The 19,476-nt window shown below is 40.8% G+C and overlaps 1 protein-coding gene across 1 annotated transcript in view; it reads right to left on the bottom strand.

Moving 5' to 3' along the window:
• Positions 1 to 1,134: 1,134 nt before the first annotated feature.
• Positions 1,135 to 19,476, bottom strand: part of LOC117539421 (attractin-like protein 1) — a gene marked incomplete at both ends in the record, with an annotated part of 36,626 nt that continues 18,284 nt past the window's right edge. Inside the window, 4 exons of the mRNA XM_034205602.1 lie at positions 1,135 to 1,272; positions 1,521 to 1,769; positions 14,222 to 14,413; positions 15,143 to 15,356. Coding sequence (XP_034061493.1) covers positions 1,135 to 1,272; positions 1,521 to 1,769; positions 14,222 to 14,413; positions 15,143 to 15,356 — 793 coding nt within the window. The remainder of the gene's footprint in view (positions 1,273 to 1,520; positions 1,770 to 14,221; positions 14,414 to 15,142; positions 15,357 to 19,476) is intronic.

The following is a 19,476-nucleotide window of genomic DNA, read 5'->3' as shown; positions in this document are numbered from 1 at the left end:
TTTTTCTCAAATCCTGACTTTCTCAAAATCCTGACTTTCTCTCAAAATCCTGACTTTCTCAAAATCCTGACTTCTCAAAATCTGACTTCTCTCAAATCTCAAAATTCTCACTTTTTCTCAAAATATCAAAATTCTCACATTTCATTTTCTCAAAATTCTCACATTTTCTCAAAATTCTCACATTTTCTCAAAATCCTGACTTTCTCTCAAAATCCTGACTTTCTCTCAAAATCCTGACTTTTTCTCAAAATCCTGACTTTCTCAAAATCCTGACTTTCTCAAAATCCTGACTTTTTCTCAAAATCCTGACTTTCTCAAAATCCTGACTTTCTCAAAATCCTGACTTTCTCTCAAAATCTCAAAATTCTCACTTTTTCTCAAAATATCAAAATTCTCACATTTCATTTTCTCAAAATTCTGACATTTTCTCAAAATCCTGACTTTCTCTCAAAATCCTGACTTTTTCTCAAAATCCTGACTTTCTCAAAATCCTGACTTTCTCTCAAAATCTCAAAATTCTCACTTTTTCTCAAAATATCAAAATTCTCACATTTCATTTTCTCAAAATTCTGACGTTTTCTCAAAATCCTGACTTTCTCTCAAAATCCTGACTTTTTCTCAAAATCCTGACCTTCTCAAAATCCTGACTTTCTCTCAAAATCCTGACTTTCTCAAAATCCTGACTTTCTCTCAAAATCCTGACTTTCTCAAAATCCTGACTTTCTCTCAAAATCCTGCTGTAAAAAGTCTCTTTCTGTTGTGACTTATTCTTATTGTAATTATGTGATTATTGAGCTCTACAAAATTAACCCTAACCATTTTTCTCAGAGACATTATCTTTTACCCAAATTGTGTTCTAGAAAACTAGAAGAGGGTATAACTTTCAAAGAGGACGAGTCTCCATGCTTTGATGTTCAAAAAGCTCTTTATTTTTCTCACACTCTTTTCACCCTCTGTCTGAAACCAGAGCCCAGTCTGCTCTGATTAGTTAGCTGGCCGGCTCTGTTGTGATTGGTCAACCTGCTTAGAGATGTCCCGCCCCTTAGCCTATCACGTACAATGTGTTGGAGCGCTAGCCAATAGGAGCGCGAGTGTATTGATGTCACTGTGTTCCGGAATTAAACAAATTCTCACCGTTGCACCTCCCCCCGTTGGTGGGGTCTCCGTAGTACCCCGGCATGCAGCTCTGGCAGTGAAGGCCGGCCGTCAGGTTCCCACAGCGCTCACACACACTGCCGTTCACACACCTGCTGTGGCCGTTACACTGACACGCTGCAGGGAACACACACACACACACACACACACACACACACACACACACACACACACACAACACACACACACAAGATACACTCAGCTGATTGTTAGGTACACTAAGTGCAATATAATAGCTGCTTAGGTTTATTGTTGGTGCCGTTTATACAGCAGTCTCAAGAAAAGAACATCTTAATTGTTGACATATTGTTATTATTATGATGAACTCATGATCATGTCTCCTCTCTCCCAGATGCTTCACTCACCAGGACACTGAATGAAGGCCCAGTTGAACCCTCTGTCAGAGGAACACAGGCTCTGATCCAGGACCATGTCTCTGTCTCTGAGCCTCTCCCGGTCTCGAGGCCCTGCTCTGGGCACGGCAGGCTTCAGAGGACCCCTGTACGACCCCTCCATGCAGACCCCCCTCCCCGTGTTACTGGGGTCTCCACACCACCCACACTCTGTCCTCTCCAGACACTCTGCACACGTCCGGACACCCGAGCAGTTCTGGGCTAAAGAGGGGAAGGGAGGGGAGGAGAGGAGAGGAGGAATCACAAGAGGCAAAGTGTTAGAAAAATCTCACTGGTCTGACCTTTTTCTCAGAATCCTGACTTTGTACTCTTTAAAGTAGAGACGCTACAAACTGATATACACCTGAACATCAGCAGGAGAGGACTCTTTAAAGTAGAGACACTACATACTGATATACACCTGAACATCAGCAGGAGAGGACTCTTTAAAGTAGAGACACTACATACTGATATACACCTGAACATCAGCAGGAGAGGACTCTTTAAAGTAGAGACACTACATACTGATATACACCTGAACATCAGCAGGAGAGGACTCTTTAAAGTAGAGACACTACATTACTGATATGCACCTGAACATCAGCAGGAGAGGACTCTTTAAAGTAGAGGACACTACATACTGATATACACCTGAACATCAGCAGGAGAGGACTCTTTAAAGTAGAGACGCTACAAACTGATATACACCCTGAACATCAGCAGGAGAGGACTCTTTAAAGTAGAGACACTACATACTGATATACACCTGAACATCAAGCAGGAGAGGACTCTTTAAAGTAGAGACACTACATACTGATATACACCTGAACATCAGCAGGAGAGGAACTCTTTAAAGTAGAGACACTACATACTGATATACACCTGAACATCAGCAGGAGAGGACTCTTTAAAGTAGAGACACTACATACTGATATACACCTGAACATCAGCAGAAGAGGACTCTTTAAAGTAGAGACACTACATACTGATATACACCTGGACATCAGCAGGAGAGGACTCTTTAAAGTAGAGACACTACATACTGATATACACCTGGACATCAGCAGGAGAGGACTCTTTAAAGTAGAGACACTACATACTGATATACACCTGGACATCAGCAGGAGAGGACTCTTTAAAGTAGAGACACTACATACTGATATACACCTGGACATCAGCAGGAGAGGACTCTTTAAAGTAGAGACACTACATACTGATATACACCTGGACATCAGCAGGAGAGAACTCTTTAAAGTAGAGACACTACATACTGATATACACCTGAACATCATCAGGAGAGGACTCTTTAAAGTAGAGACACTACATACTGATATACACCTGAACATCAGCAGGAGAGGACTCTTTAAAGTAGAGACACTACATACTGATATACACCTGAACATCAGCAGGAGAGGACTCTTTAAAGTAGAGACACTACATACTGATATACACCTGGACATCAGCAGGAGAGGACTCTTTAAAGTAGAGACACTACATACTGATATACACCTGGACATCAGCAGGAGAGGACTCTTTAAAGTAGAGACACTACATACTGATATACACCTGGACATCAGCAGGAGAGGACTCTTTAAAGTAGAGACACTACATACTGATATACACCTGGACATCAGCAGGAGAGAACTCTTTAAAGTAGAGACACTACATACTGATATACACCTGAACATCATCAGGAGAGGACTCTTTAAAGTAGAGACACTACATACTGATATACACCTGAACATCAGCAGGAGAGGACTCTTTAAAGTAGAGACACTACATACTGATATACACCTGAACATCAGCAGGAGAGGACTCTTTAAAGTAGAGACACTACATACTGATATACACCTGAGCATCAGCAGGAGAGGACTCTTTAAAGTAGAGACACTACATACTGATATACACCTGAACATCAGCAGGAGAGGACTCTTTAAAGTAGAGACACTCCACACTTCAGTACTCTCCAGAGTGACTGTTTTCTTTTAAATATGAGTATAAACTGGTGTTCATTGATCTTGAATGCACTCTTTGTGGAGCTATAAAGTCAAGGAAGTAGCTTTTTCTGCATTTATTTGTTGTTTTCATGGAAGACCTCCTGCACACATATTGAAAGAAGTGTATTTTGACCGCAGTCTGTCCTTCACGCTGTACTTCTGTTAATCCAAACCGCTTCAGGCTGAGCACAAACACAACACACACCTCCTCTAATAAAGATAACGTCTTCTGTTCCCACCTTTTCTCTGACCCTCAACATTTATAAAGAAATTGACTTTCGTTTCCCCGGCGCCGTTCCACACGTCAAGGAAAATGCATTTGTATTCATAAAGTGGATGTGACATTCAAAACCACTTCACTGGTACAAATTAAAAATGACACTTTTTTCTTTGTATGGTATGGCATTCAATACTTGAAGAAAAACATAATCTCCATACTGAAGCACTTTTTGTTGTTTGCTGAATAAGTGACGAGAATAAGAAACAGATCTGCGGCGTTTGAAAGTTAAAGGTCCCATGTCATGCTTTTCCGTTTATGACCCGTCCCCTTGTGTTATGAAGGTTGTTCTGCATGTGAACGGTCTGCAGAGTCACAAACCCTCAAAGTGCACCCTGTAGCGAGTACAACTCTAACACAGAGAAGACCTGTCTGTGCTGCCCCAGAACGCCTCGTTGGACATTTCTCATTTCCATTGTTTACTTCCTGGGTTCTGTGACGTGTGAACTCCCAGATCAACAACAAATGACCGGATTGGCCCGAATGGACCAATCTGCGGAGCCCCTCACACATCAGGACCCCTTGGCTAACCAACAGGGAGTCCCATTGACTTGCATGGAGCTCCCTGGTTGGTAATAGACGAGTTGGGGTGGCGGATAAAAGCTCTCCGCAGATTCTCACAGCGTTATAAACCTTTTTCTTTCTCAACATCAAGCCACACTTATTGTTTTTACTTCGGCTGTGAGTGTTTGTGTGCTCAGGATGAGTTTCGTGCTGTCCCGCTGTATCGCCGACCCGGTGTCCGCTCCTCGCAGCAGCAACGAGCCTTGCAACGTCCCGACCAATCAGAGCACACTGGGCTCACAGGGGGGGGGGGGCAGGAGCTCCAACAAGCCGTTTAGGACAGAGAGTGAATACACAGACTCTACAGAGATGCTGTGAGAAACCAATGTGAGTTTGGAACATTGAACAATGTAAATCTATTCTAGTCGACCTCAACGATGGAATTAGGATCAGTAGAAATGGCCACGATATGGGACCTTTAACTTGTTTCTCGTTTTGCTTTTCAACTTTCCGTACATTTTAAGGTAGGGAATACACACTCTGTCTGGGAATAAATAAAGCAAGCTAACACTCTGTAGGTATTTCCGGTTGTACATAAAGAAAGGTTTTCCGAGGTGTTGTTTCCTTATAGCTAACGGTGAGTCGATTGAAATGCAGCGTGAGTTGTTTGAACACGAGCCATTTCCATAAGCCACAGATGTTCTCTTTCTGTGTCCCTGCTAGCTAGCTTCTTTCCTGGAAATCCACCAACCCCTGTCCTCTGTACATTTGTGTGTTTGCAAGCTCCCCTGTTGCATTATTCAACTGCAGTAATGCTGATTCATTTGTTCCCCCTGCCTCTTATAATTACTAACTTCTTCTCTGCCTCTTTCCACCTTTTATCTGCTCTCCTCCACATTTCTATTCTACTGGTTGGCATCTGTTTTGTCTACATCTGTTCACAAAGACATTGTCACCTCTTGAGGAAGTCTTTCCTCACAACTATTCACCTTATGCTTCGCCAACGCTTTCACATGTTCACCTTATTTTGTGTTGGTACTTCCAGTTTGAGCATTATTGATATTAATTACAGACTACAGATGAAAAATAGCCTCTTGGCTAACTCTGGCACGTTTACAGAAATGTTCATTAATGTGCACTGTCCCTGTTAAATAAATAAATTAGCATAGTGTTGCCAGCTTTATCTCCCTTTACTTTCCAAATAAACTATTCAGAAGCTTTTAAATGTACTGTTATTGAGTTATTCAGGAGACAAAATAACAATTTGGTGCTAAGTTCACCGAATAACGCATATTTGACAATTGACAGCGATGTTTCGAGATAGCTGCTTGCTATATCAAAATGTTCAACAATGTTTAAATAATAACTCTAATTTAAATTATGAGAGCCACCAATTTGGCGATAAAAAGCTAGCTAGGCTATTTGATTGGTAGCTAATGTAAGCTAGCTATCTACGTAGAACAGGGGTGTCAAACTCAATTTCATCGCGGGCCACATTCGCATAAAGGTTGCACTCAAAGGGCCGGTTGTAACGATATAAATATATCATATAAATATAAAATGATGTATTACATTATTGCCTCTGAATTGGATTATTATCGGATAGGATAATAACTTAGTAATTAACTACGTCTGAAAGCAGAAGTCCAGGTCTCTTCAGTGCGCATGTCACAAAACGAGATGCATTGTGGGACATGTAGTTTATGGGCAACCTGCTTCTGTAAAGTGGCATTCAACCGGTATAATAAACTTATTATATTCTTTGCAAGCTCTTGCGGGGCCACATAAAATGAAGTCGCGGGCCGGATTTGGCCCCCGGGCCTTGAGTTTGAGACCCCTGACGTAGAACGATAGCGAATGTTAGCTAGTAGGTTAAGTAGATAGCTAACGTTCCCCAATAGACAACCCAGTCTCACGGCATTTAGTGTTATAGTCACAAAATGAATCTATTGATTCGTGTTCACCAACACTATTTTAAAAGCAATCTAAATAATTACAACTTAGAAGGAAAAAAATATTTAAAAAAATATAGATTTCAGTATTCTGAGGCTCTGAGACATTTCTTTTCCTCACAGACAGCAAAAAAAGTCAGACATTATACAATTTAAAATAAAAACAATAATCGTGGCTTGATATTGAGTAAGAAAATGTTTTTATGAACCCCACAGCTTCCGGTCTTCCAAGACCCGACCGGACAAAAAGACGTGCTGCAGGCACGAAACATACTACCAATAGAAATACATTGCTTTTAAAATCGTTCTGTGTGACACGAAAAAAAGGGGAAAATGGTGTTGGTGAACACGAATCAATAGATTAGATGTATTTTGTGACTATAACACAAAATGCTGTGAGACTGGGTTGCAATAGATGAATAAAGTTTGTAAGATAGATAGCTAACGTTCACTAGTTAGCAAGATAGCTTACATTCGCTAGCTAAATAGCTAACTGCCAGGTTATTGGACTTTGTCTCAATGTTAACTTGTTTTGATAAATGTAAACTCTGTGGACCGTTGTCTACCCTTCTGGCAGTGAGAGTTATTATAAACATTGGAGCCATTGAACCAAAAGACACACAGACAGTTATTACAAAAGAAATATCCTCATATGAGAATTTGGGCCATTTTAAAACGATCAACAGAAGATGGATGTGGATCTGTAAAACCGTAGCTTGTGAATGATCCTAAATAAAAATGTATTATTAATATAGTGGCTAGTGCTAAACCGGAAGATCTTACACCTGTTGAAGCTGAAGTGGAAAATGGATCAGGGCTAAGTGAAGACCCTCTTCTCCCTCAATGTCTGTCATTTGTAATAATTTGGATTCTCTCCTCTTACACACTTAAGGCATAAATGAAATCACAAAGAATAGCGATCGTCACTCTTCTCTTTGAGTCTCTCCCCTACTGTGTTCCTCCCTCAGGGTTTTACTCTCACCTCTCTTTCACTCTACTGGATCTCCACTGTAGTTCAAAGAGAGGCAGTTCTACAGAATATCCCTAATCCGCCACACAGTGGGGTTCCTCTGCTCGAAAACACATATTTACTCACCCAGGAGCAGATTTTAATATGCAATTAATATACCAGGCCTGTTTCATTCAACAACTATGGTTCAAATTGCAGGGAATTGGAACCTCTTCTTTGTAAAAGCCTTCTATATTTTGATTTATCCAAATTATTTGCTTCTTTTTGACTTAATTAGCATATATTTTGTGGCGGCCATGCTGTGCCCCTCCGGGTCAGGATATTAGATGTGCAGTTCCAGCAGACTTTTAAATGTCTTACTGATGATCAAACACAACAGTAGCCCCCTTCACATTAACATCAATCCCTGCCACACCTGATTGGACACTTTGCTTCCAATTTATTCAGCTTTATGCAAACCGTCACACCTTTTAGTTCGTTTTCGAGAACTTCAGGCGACAAACAGGTATTTTATAATACATTACACATGTCACTCACTTGCGACTTACATACATTCAGTACTGTGGACAATCCCCACAGGAGCAATTTGGGGTGAAGTGTCTCAGGGACACACCGAAATGCTGACTGCAGTGGGACTCGAACTCACTACCCCCTGATTCCAAGTCAGCGCACTACCCACTGAGCCACAGCCTCCCAGTACAAATGTAAAGGATGCATGTCATTGAACTTTGCTATAAGCTAGAAACTAAATAACGGCCCCACTGCGTCAGGCCGTTGTGTCCTTGGGCAAGACACTTCACCCGAATTTGCTCCTGTGGGTATTGTCCACAGTAGATGACCATTACATGTATGTATGATCTGTATGTGTAATGTGTATTTGTAAAGCGCTTTGAGAGTCATTGATAAAGCGCTATAATAAATATAAGGATTATTATTATTATTATTAAATCCACTAAGCATAAAGCTTTTTGCGTTCTTATTTTGAGGATGCTTTGAACCAGGACCACTTTCTAACGTTTACAACCTTCAGGCATTGGTGAATCCAGTCAGTATTTATAAATCTCAATTCTCTGTTTGTGGATCGGCTTTTAGACACACATAAGATAAAAGTCTAATTCAATTTGAGCAATAAAAACACATTTATTACAAGGACACGTTAAAAACTGGTCTAAAAAGGTGAGTTTTGTTCATTTTGGATGATCACATGGTTGCCGCCTCTCAAAGGGTGCATCTCAGGTCGGTTAAATGGATTCCTTGCATCCTTCGCTTGCGTCGTTTCCCTGCGACTAGCCCCTCCCACCAGGGAAGCATGGAGAGACGCAAGGAAACCACGAGAAGCAGGGAAATGAGTTTTAAGAGCAATGGGACGTCGTTTCCTCCGGAGCGTCACGTGAAGCGACGTCCGTTTGTGATGACGCCGCACAGCTGATCGTCTGACAGCAGCCAGATCAGTGCATGCGCTGCATCGTCCAATCAGTGAGCGATACACAGTAAGGGGGCGGGGCGATTGTCTGGATTTCACCGGAGGATGGTCTGGTGGTTCCTCGATTATCGGTCCTCGGTACTCAAGATGGCGCAGACAAATCAACTTCCGGTGAGACCGAGCCCGAGGAGCGAGGAAATGAAAAATAACCCAAGTGAAACGCACCCATTGTAATAGCATGCAGTTGTGTTGCTCTCAAGTTAATTACTACATGCATAGAGCTTTCAAACACACATTGTGAGGTTCGTTTGCAGGACTTTTATGTGCAATTCATATGTGCAACATGTCAAAGCAAATGGTACTTCTTACAAGTATGATTCAAAACAAAAGGGCCCAAAGAACAGGACATGAATTATCTGGGAAAAGCAAAGTTACGTCCTTATGTTCACTTACATAATTGTGGTTTGTGTGTGGATAATGTGATTTACCTGCTATGTTCTGTATGCACGAGCCTTATTTTTAATAGCATTTCCATATCTGGCTTCATCTGTGTTCCACATGGAAAGAATTAAGAGCGGTTATTGCCTCGTGTCGTGGACCCGGGGAACATGAGGATGAGAGAAAAAGCATTGCATCGTGCCTGCAGGGTTTACAGGGCTTTAGTTTTAGCACCAACGATGGAGCGGTACCTTGTGCCACTACATGACATTAGCTCCGGGCTATTTCCAGAGTAAATGTCTTTTTGGACAGTGCCTGTATTTCCCATGAGGGTGGAAAACATATGTTGTGATTAAAAACTAAACATGTGATGTAATAAAAAAGTCCAGCGACAAACTGTTGACTGGCGGCAGTTTTTTGTGGATCAAAATAGGATCATGTATTTGCACTTCTTAAGTGTTCCTTTAATTTCTTGCAGACGGGATGATTATTATTCTCTTCTGTGATTGCAGCTCAAAGTAAACACTCCTGTACAGACAACGTGGAGAGCGAAGAGGCACACCTGTAATTCAATTGTCATTTATTGCACTTTACCGCGATTCAATTATGAGTTGTGGCTGATCAATTAAACAGATGGAGAACTCTGTGTCATTAGTAAAGCACTTTGAGACTAATTAACTTAAGATGGGAAATTAAAATTCAACAACTTAGCCAAACGCTAGTTGTATAGTTTAACCTGTTAAGCCCCGGGCCTGTTTTTCAGGCCTCAGGCTCGAAAATGACATTCCCAGAACAAATATATATCTTCACTTCTAAAAGGGGAAATTAATAATCTTTTTTCTCAAAGCAATGATAAACCTGTGAGTTGGATGTAGAAGAGTCAGAATCAATATAGATTTTTTTTATTTTAAAGTAAATTCAGATTGAACATAGTAAAATAATGTAAATGATAGTGTACGTCCAAAAAATATTGTCAATTTTATTGATTTTACGAGCAAACAATGTTTGTTTACAACTTCTTCCCAAGCTTCACGCACCCCCCCTGCAATAGCGCTGCCCCCCCCCCCCCCCCACCTGAACATCAGCAGGAGAGGACTCTTTAAAGTAGAGACACTACATACTGATATACACCTGAACATCAGCAGGAGAGGACTCTTTAAAGTAGAGACACTACATACTGATATACACCTGAACATCAGCAGGAGAGGACTCTTTAAAGTAGAGACACTACATACTGATTATACACCTGAACATCAGCAGGAGAGGACTCTTTAAAGTAGAGACACTACATACTGATATACACCTGAACATCAGCAGGAGATGACTCTTTAAAGTAGAGACACTACGTACTGATATACACCTGAACATCAGCAGGAGAGGACTCTTTAAAACTAAAATGCTTTGCTCTATAGATTTATACACAACTAATCAACTGAATGTTCATGTTATTGTTGAACTGTAGGGTTTATGAAAGGAGAACTGGAGTAACTAGGTCAAATCCAGAAAGATATGCATCTCAGCCACAAAACATCACTCGCTAAAAAGCATTCAGAAGTTGCCGTCGTTACTTGGAGTCTAAACGCCTTTAAAGTTCTGTCAACAAGAAACATTCAATGACTGCTGCTATATAGCAAACATCAATGCTTTATGTGAAGTCAACAGAAACAAAGCCCATATTTCCACTTCCCAAAAACCTTCTTTCAATGAGGATGAATTAGTCGTCTTCATTGAAAGAGATAACCTGAAGACAACAGATGCCAGATGTTGTGAGGTCAGAATAGAGAAGGATTGCTGGTTCCTGCTGGGGGAAAATGTTCATCTTATCAAAAATGCCCTTTGCACAATCATCTCGGTGCCACTTTCAGTTCATCACAGCGGTTTGATGTTGGCTGTCCCTGGAAAGCTTGTATCGCCTGGCTTCATCTCGTGTAATCCATTTGCTGCTACACTGCCTGACAGTTAGCATCTCCGAAGCCGCTAGCATACAGATCTGTGAGCCCTTATACATAATACATCAAGCATAGGAGCCATAAGCTGCTTCGAGTTGTCTTGTAGAGATGTGAAGCCACAAAACAGCCATTGTGTGTTAGAAAAGATACACACACACACACACACACACACATCCAACAACACACACATACACACACACACACACACACACACACACACACACACACACACACACACAACACACACACCACACACACACACACACACACACACACACACACACACACACACACACACACAACTTGTGAGGATGAAATATTCTTTTTTTCTTTGCACAGCAAAAGCAATATAAGCTAAAACAGCTTAACATCTGACTGGAATCTATGTGTGTGTGTGTGTGTGTGTGTGTGTGTGTGTGTGTGTGTGTGTGTGTGTGTGTGTGTGTGTGTGTGTGTGGTGTGTGTGTGTGTGTGTGAGATTTATTTGGATCCTATGTTACTCTGAACTCTTTATAGTGACTTAAGTTGAGTATACAGTACACATTACACCAACATACTTTACTTTGTTTTGTACTAACTTGACTTTATCAAATGTCACTTTAAATTACAATGTTCTTTTTTTGGTGTTCAGATTTATATCCAACTGTTTAACCACCACCAACACTGCACACACTGTACATTTCACATTTATATTCAATGTAATATTCCATTCCTTACACTCTTAATGTAAATAATATCCTGCTTTATATTGTGTCTAAAGCCCTTTATAGTGTTTTATTGACAGAGTTTATACATTTTTTGTCATCACGGTCTACTGTATATTTTCTACTTTTTAATGCTGTTTTAATTATATTTTGAGATGTTTAAATTCTAGAGTTGTTTATTTCTACTCTTTAATTTATACTTATGTGCAATGCCTTGTTTTGATTGTATCCCAATTTGGGATCAATAAAGTACCTCTTATCTTAACAGGTACTTTATAATCACTTATTACACAGCTTAGTTGAATACTGGATTCTGATTGGTCAACTTGGACATTCCAGAGGTCTGTTATTTCTTGCTAGCAGACCGTTGCTAAGGATAACAGACCATTGCTAAGGAGAAAATACTGTTGCTAAAGAGAACAGACCGTTGCTAAGGAGAACAGAAAGTTGCTAAGGAGAACAGAAAGTTGCTAAGGAGAACAGACCGTTGCTAAGGAGAACAGACCGTTGCTAAGGAGAACAGGTCGTTGCTAGGGAGAACAGACCGTTGCTAAGGAGAACAGAATGTTGCTAAGGAGAACAAGTCGTTGCTAAGAATAGCAAGCCATTACTAAGGAGAACAGGCCGTTGCTAAGGAGAACAGACTGTTGCTAAGGAGTACGCTCTGGCCTACAATATATGCAGTTCTTATTAAAGAATAAAAATAAAGGATTTTGAGCTGCTATAAGTTTCAAATGTTTCAAAGATAAAATAACAATACAGTCGTACAAGGGAATCCACAGTAAATGGTAAATGGACTGTATTTAAATAGTGCTTTTTCCAGTCTTTACAACTCCTTGAAGTATTTTAACATATAAAAGTCATAACTCATCCATTCACACTCTGTTGCCACCTGCTCAAGGAAGCTAACACTCTTTAGCACACCAACCCATAAGGAGCAACTAGGGGTTAAGCATGTTGCCCAAGGATACATCAACTTTGACTGTTGCTGGGTGTTTGAAAGATAACTTCACTGCCTCTCAGCCACTAGAGAAACACAATCTTTGCGGAGAGACTTGAGCTTAAGACATCTTTAATGAAGAGTTTAATTTATAGAATAAGTTGAAGCTGCAGTTTAGGGACCAGAGGCTCGGGAAGAGGGTTGGGAGGCTGACAGAAACACAGAAAAAGCTCAGAAATGTCACCTAAAAGAAATCAATGTTATAAGAGAAAACTAAGCAAGGCCAAATTAGGGTGAGCTTGCTTTCAAAAAATGTTTTAAATCGACTGCTGGGGCGAAACTGGAGCTAATTATTTTCAAAAGTGAGCCTCCGGACAATATGAAAAATGGGAACGATACACAAAGCCTTCAGCCAGATTAATCTGATAAAGAAATGACCCATTTCAGTTCAAATTGGATCCCCAGACAAGCAAGAGGTGGTTTTTTTTCAGTGAAAGCCGAGGTCATGCATCCTTCAGCTGCAGCCTAAAGGGTCTCTTTCCAAAACACGATTATTAATCCATAAACAAGAGGAGAGTTAAACCCAATGCAAAGAGTTGTGGACTGTAGAGAGAGAAACAACGCCTTACCTGAGAATTGTTAAATATGTCATCTTTTAAATGCCATACTTTGAGCAACAACGGTAAAAACAAAGCAGAACAAAAGCCTCCTTCGGCCACCAACACTGAAACATGAATAACAAAGGAGGATGGGGAAAGGGAAAGGGTGACATTATGTAGGGGCTGTAACTAAAAAAATAAAGAAAAGGGAAAACAATTGTGGCTTTCTAACAGTAGCTGAAGAGCTGTCTGCACTCAGACTACTGGCAGGGAATAATAATCACCAGACTCTACAAAAAAAAACATCTCACATTTTTTCAAGATGTTTTCCTAACTCCTCAGAAACAAGAACACTGGCTACAAAGTGATTATTTGTCTAAGAACAGACAGACATAAACAGTTGTGTCTCAGAGGAATACTTCTTTCTACCAGGAACTTGTTGGCAGATAAATAAATATGATTAAAAACAACCCAAATTCCTAAGGTTAGTAAGGTTTTTTGTTGGTTGTCTTTCCTTGTTACACAGCTTAGTTGAATACTCGATTCTGATTGGTCAATTTGGACCTTCGAGAGGTCTGCTATTTTTTGCTAGCAGAAGAAGACGGACAGGAAGTAAACACTAAAGGGAACACGGTATGACCTCTGTAGTGTTTAAAAACTGGTTAATGGAAAATAAAATGGGACGAATTACAACAGAACCAATTTTCAGACCATTTACATGCACAAAAAAACGATATAAACACACTACAGGAAAGAGGAAACGTCCGGAAGGAGAATAGGGCCTCTTTGATATTAGAACGGCATAGAAATAGATGGGCCTTTTTCCAGGAAACAAAATGAATACTCACTAGTGTGGCTTAAAACACATGATTATACAAAACAGATTCTACACGAGTTTCTTATGATTGCCCCCCGTCTCACCTGCACAGTCCTGGGTCTTCCACTCCAGACACTGTCCGTAGGGGAAGGAGACGGTGTAGGCGGTGGAGTCGACGCAGCGCTGCGTGCTGCTGCACCACATGCACTCCATGGCCTGGCTGGTGCAGTTACTGCAGCTGGAGCGCAGAAAGCAGGACGTCCTGCAGGTGCGAGAGGTCTGAGTCTGAGGAGACCCTGAGAGAGAGAGACACAAGTTAACATAACCTTTAAAGGTCTCCAATCATAAAAATGCAATTTTGATGTCTTTTATACATAAATACGTGTCCCCGTGTGTCAGGGAACTCAAAAAGTGTCCGAAAATAAAACCCTCTCTCTTTTTCTCCGTACCCACATCTCTAAAAACTGAGCTGATCCAGATTTGCGTCCGATATGACGTAATATCTCAAATGTGGGCGGGCTTTAGACCAACGGCCCTATCAGAAACGTTGCTATCAGAAACAATGCACGACGTGTTTTGGACATAATATGGTCCGTGTTTACATTAGCAAGCATCGCTAACACTCAGAGCTAACTTGTACTGGAGAGAGTATGTGTAAAAAAGCAGGATATAAAAAAGTAATCACCCACTTTGTGGCGTTTGATCACGGCAGCATTTAGCTGAGAATCTGGGTAGAATTCTCCCGAATAAGCAAATCCTTTTTTTTTAAAACAAATGTACGGACCCAGAATCAGCTCTTTAGTAACAGGGCTGAAATAGAGAGGGGTGAGGCTACACTTGGTGATCTGTTTAGTATTTTGAGATAAATACTTCAAAGACATGTTTTTTATATATTTGTATATATCTGAGACCTATAAGTGCCTAAAAATAGTGTAATAGGAGACCTTTAACCTTCTCACCCAGTGCTCTGAACCATTTTATCCAACCACACCCTCGTTCTCTCCTTTATCGTCATTGAGTCTCACCTGCAGGTTTCTCACAGATCAGTCCGTCAGTGGCAGCAGTGCAGGGATTGGCTCTCAGGCCAGGCCCCGCCTCCCTCTCCAGGTACGCACAGAAACCAGAGTCGCTGGGTTCTCCAGGTAACCATCGCAGGCTGGTGTTAGTGAAGGGAGAGGAGTCCTCCCAGCCCCAGTACGACACATTGATCTTCCTCAAGCCCACCCAGGGAGATAAGGTCTGCAGGGAGTACACACATCCTTTACTCAAGTAGAAGTACAGATACTTGTGTTTAAAAATACTCTGGTGAAAGTAGAAGTACTGATTAAACTTCTTTCCTCAAGTGAAAGTAAAGAGGCTTTGAAATGTACTTCAGTAAAAAGTACCCATAACTAGCAGCTGTTTTAAAGAGTACCTGACCTCCCTTTATATTAATAGAACAATAACGTCATTGTTAGCTAATGAATGTTTCCATGCTGAACAACGGCAACATGACAACGTTTCCATTGGTCCCTCTTCTTTAGAGAAGACCAGGAAATGATGGATACACGGATCGTGTTCAAATCAATAGGCACGCAATGACTCTAAAGAATCTCGGATCAGTCATTAGCCCGCATGGTTTTTCTTACCACTGCTACGCTGACGACACCCAATTAATTCTGTCCTTTCCCCGCTCAGAGACCCAGGTCGTCGCACGCATCTCTGCTTGTCTAGCTGACATCTCTCAGTGGATGTCTGATCACCACCTCAAGCTCAACCTTGACAAGACTGAGCTGCTCTTCCTCCCGGGAAAAGATTGTCCCACTCTTGACCTAACAATCAACATTGGCACCTCTGTTGTTTCCCCGACTCAGACTGCAAGGAATCTGGGTGTGACCCTAGATAACAACCTGTCCTTCACTGCAAACATCGCTGCTACAACCCGCTGCTGCAGATACACGCTTTACAACATCAGGAAGATACGTCCCCAGCTGACTCAGAAAGCGACTCAGGTTCTGGTCCAGGCTCTCGTCATCTCACGCCTAGACTACTGCAACTCCCTCCTGGCTGGTCTACCTGCATGTGCCATCTGACCTCTGCAGCTCATCCAGAATGCAGCGGCTCGTCTGGTCTTCAACCTTCCTAAATTCTCCCACACCACTCCGCTCCTCCGCTCCCTTCACTGGCTTCCGGTAACTGCTAGAATCTACTTCAAGACACTGGTACTTGCTTACCATGCTGCGAATGGATCTGGCCCTTCGTACATCCAGGACATGGTTAAACCGTACACCCCAGCGCGTGCACTACGCTCTGCATCAGCCAAACGACTCGCTGCGCCCTCGCTGCGAGGGGGACCCAAGTTCCCATCAGCAAAAACACGTGGGTTTGCTGTCCTGGCTCCAAGATGGTGGAATGAGCTCCCCATTGACATCAGGACAGCAGATAGCTTACACACCTTCCAGACTGAAAACTCATCTCTTTCGACTCCACTTCGAGCGATAGAACTATTAACAAAGCACTTATATACTAACAAAGGACTGGTTTATCTAAAGCCAGTTGAGTAGCACTTGAAATGTTTGGCTCTATGAAACCTGATGTACTTTATGATTCTGTTTTCTTCAAGGCTGTGTCTTCCTGGTCGAATGCACTTATTGTGAGTCTCTTTGGATAAAAGCGTCAGCTAAATGCAATGTAATGTAATGTAATAATGATCACGCCACCAAACACACATTCAGACTAAAGGAACCAGCTGTTTGGAAAATGAGAGAAGTAGAAAGTACAGGTATTTGAGTTCAACATGTAAGAAGTAGAAAGTACAGGTATTTGTGTTCAACATGTAAGAAGTAGAAAGTACAGGTATTTGGGTTCAACATGTAAGAAGTAGAAAGTACAGGTATGTGTGTTCAACATGTAAGAAGTAGAAAGTACAGGTATTTGTGTTCAACATGAAAGAAGTAGAAAGTACAGGTATTTGAGTTCAACATGAAAGAAGTAGAAAGTACAGGTGTTTGTGTTCAAGATGTAAGAAGTAGAAAGTACAGGTATTTGTGTTCAACATGTAAGAAGTAGAAAGTACAGGTATTTGTGTTCAACATGTAAGAAGTAGAAAGTACAGGTATTTGGGTTCAACATGTAAGAAGTAGAAAGTACAGGTATTTGAGTTCAACATGTAAGAAGTAGAAAGTACAGGTATTTGTGTTCAACATGTAAGAAGTAGAAAGTACAGGTATTTGTGTTCAACATGTAAGAAGTAGAAAGTACAGGTATTTGGGTTCAACATGTAAGAAGTAGAAAGTACAGGTATTTGTGTTCAACATGTAAGAAGTAGAAAGTACAGGTATTTGAGTTCAACATGTAAGAAGTAGAAAGTACAGGTATTTGAGTTCAACATGTAAGAAGTAGAAAGTACAGGTATTTGAGTTCAACATGTAAGAAGTAGAAAGTACAGGTATTTGGGTTCAACATGTAAGAAGTAGAAAGTACAGGTATTTGGGTCAACATGTAAGAAGAAGAAAGTACAGGTATTTGTGTTCAACATGTAAGAAGTAGAAAGTACAGGTATTTTGAGTTCAACATGTAAGAAGTAGAAAGTACAGGTATTTGAGTTCAACATGTAAGAAGTAGAAAGTACAGGTATTTGGGTTCAACATGTAAGAAGAAGAAAGTACAGGTATTTGTGTTCAACATGTGAGAAGTAGAAAGTACAGGTATTTGTGTTCAAAATTTAAGAAGTAGAAAGTACAGGTATTTGAGTTCAACATGTAAGAAGTAGAAAGTACAGGTATTTGGGTTCAACATGTAAGAAGTAGAAAGTAAAAAGTCGTCAGAAAAATAAGTAGTGGAGTAAAGTACTGATACCAGAAACATGTTCTTAAGTACAGTAAGGAAGTATTTGTACTCCAATACTTCCCACCTCTGAAAATTAGATAGCATGAGATTAGTTTTCTAAGCTAACGATGGATTGCTTGTGGTTTTTATATTTTATTGTCATTTGATTGAGCCAAACACTCCGGGAAACATCTGGAAAGCAAAGTCTGAATGCTTGAAACAAAGTGTGAGAGGAACGAAACCACAACGTAAAAAAAACTGGTTGAGAGTTTGCCAAGACACATGAAAGCTGTGTTATACAACAACAATAGCTTTCTGAAATCTAACCGAGAGAAAACATTGATTTTGTTTAAAAACAACAATAAACTTGTTTTCCTTTGGTTTATTTGAGCTATAAAAATGCTGAGCATCTATTGTTGTTTTGTTTGTATAATAAATTAAAAGGAACTATTTCTGTATAACCCTGATTGTATACATGTACACAGCCAGTGTTTTAAAGGTCTCCTATCATGCAAAATGCACTCTTTGATGTATTTTATACATAACTGTGTCCCCGGTGTGTCAGGGAACTCACGCAGCGTCAGAAAATAAAACCCTCTCTCTTTTCCTCCGTACCCAAATCTCTAAAAACGGGGAACAACGGAGCTGATCCAGATTTGCGTCCGATATGACGTAATATCTGAAATGTGGACCCACGGGCCAATCAGAAACGTTGCTATCAGAAACAATAACCGACTGTTTTGGACGTAATATGGTCGGTGTTTTCATTAGCATCGCTAACACTCAGAGCTAACCTGTACTGGAGAGCATGTGTGTGAAGAAGCAGGAAGTAAAAAGGAACTCACCTTGTGGTATAACCGGCAAGAGAGAAAGCCTTTGAGCTCCAGACTGTTTCAGAGAGAACCCTTGATAATCCATGATATGGCGTTTCATCACGGCAGCATTTAGTTTAGACAGTAGCTGCCGGGTCCCGCATAAGCTCCGCCCCCTCCTTTTTTCTTTTGTATCAATTATTTTTTAAAGCGTTTTACCCCAAATCAGCACTTTTGAAACAGGAAGTGAAATAGAGGGATATGAGGCATGGCTAGAATGATCTGTTTGGTATTTTGAGCAAAACACTTCATAGACATGTTTTTTATATATGTGTATATATATCTGAGACCTATGCTGTTGCCTAAAAAGAGCAGGATAGGTGAGCTTTAAAACTGGGGGAAAAACTAAATAAAAAATCAATTGTGTGAGCAAATTACTGTAAAGGGGCCTATTCTGCTCATGTTCAGGTTCATATTAGAATTCTGTGACATGTTTCCATGCTTTAATGTTCAAAAAGCTCTTTATTTTTCTCTTTTCACGCATCCCTCGCAGGGATTTTAGCCTTTGCAGACCGTTAACATGCACCAACACCGATAGAACACACTACAGGGAGGGAAAAGGGCCTCTTTAACCCCTTCAAAGAATGAGAAGTCCCACAGCTGGTAACTGTGAACAACATAAATGATGTTTGACATGAAAGCAGATCCTAAATCAAACCTTCTGTAATTGTTATAAAAGC

This window comes from Gymnodraco acuticeps, unplaced genomic scaffold (assembly GCF_902827175.1).
Source record: "Gymnodraco acuticeps unplaced genomic scaffold, fGymAcu1.1, whole genome shotgun sequence".
Lineage (NCBI taxonomy): Eukaryota > Metazoa > Chordata > Actinopteri > Perciformes > Bathydraconidae > Gymnodraco > Gymnodraco acuticeps.
The sequence above is the reverse complement of the archived record's forward strand: the minus strand, read 5'-3'. Positions and strand labels throughout refer to the sequence as shown.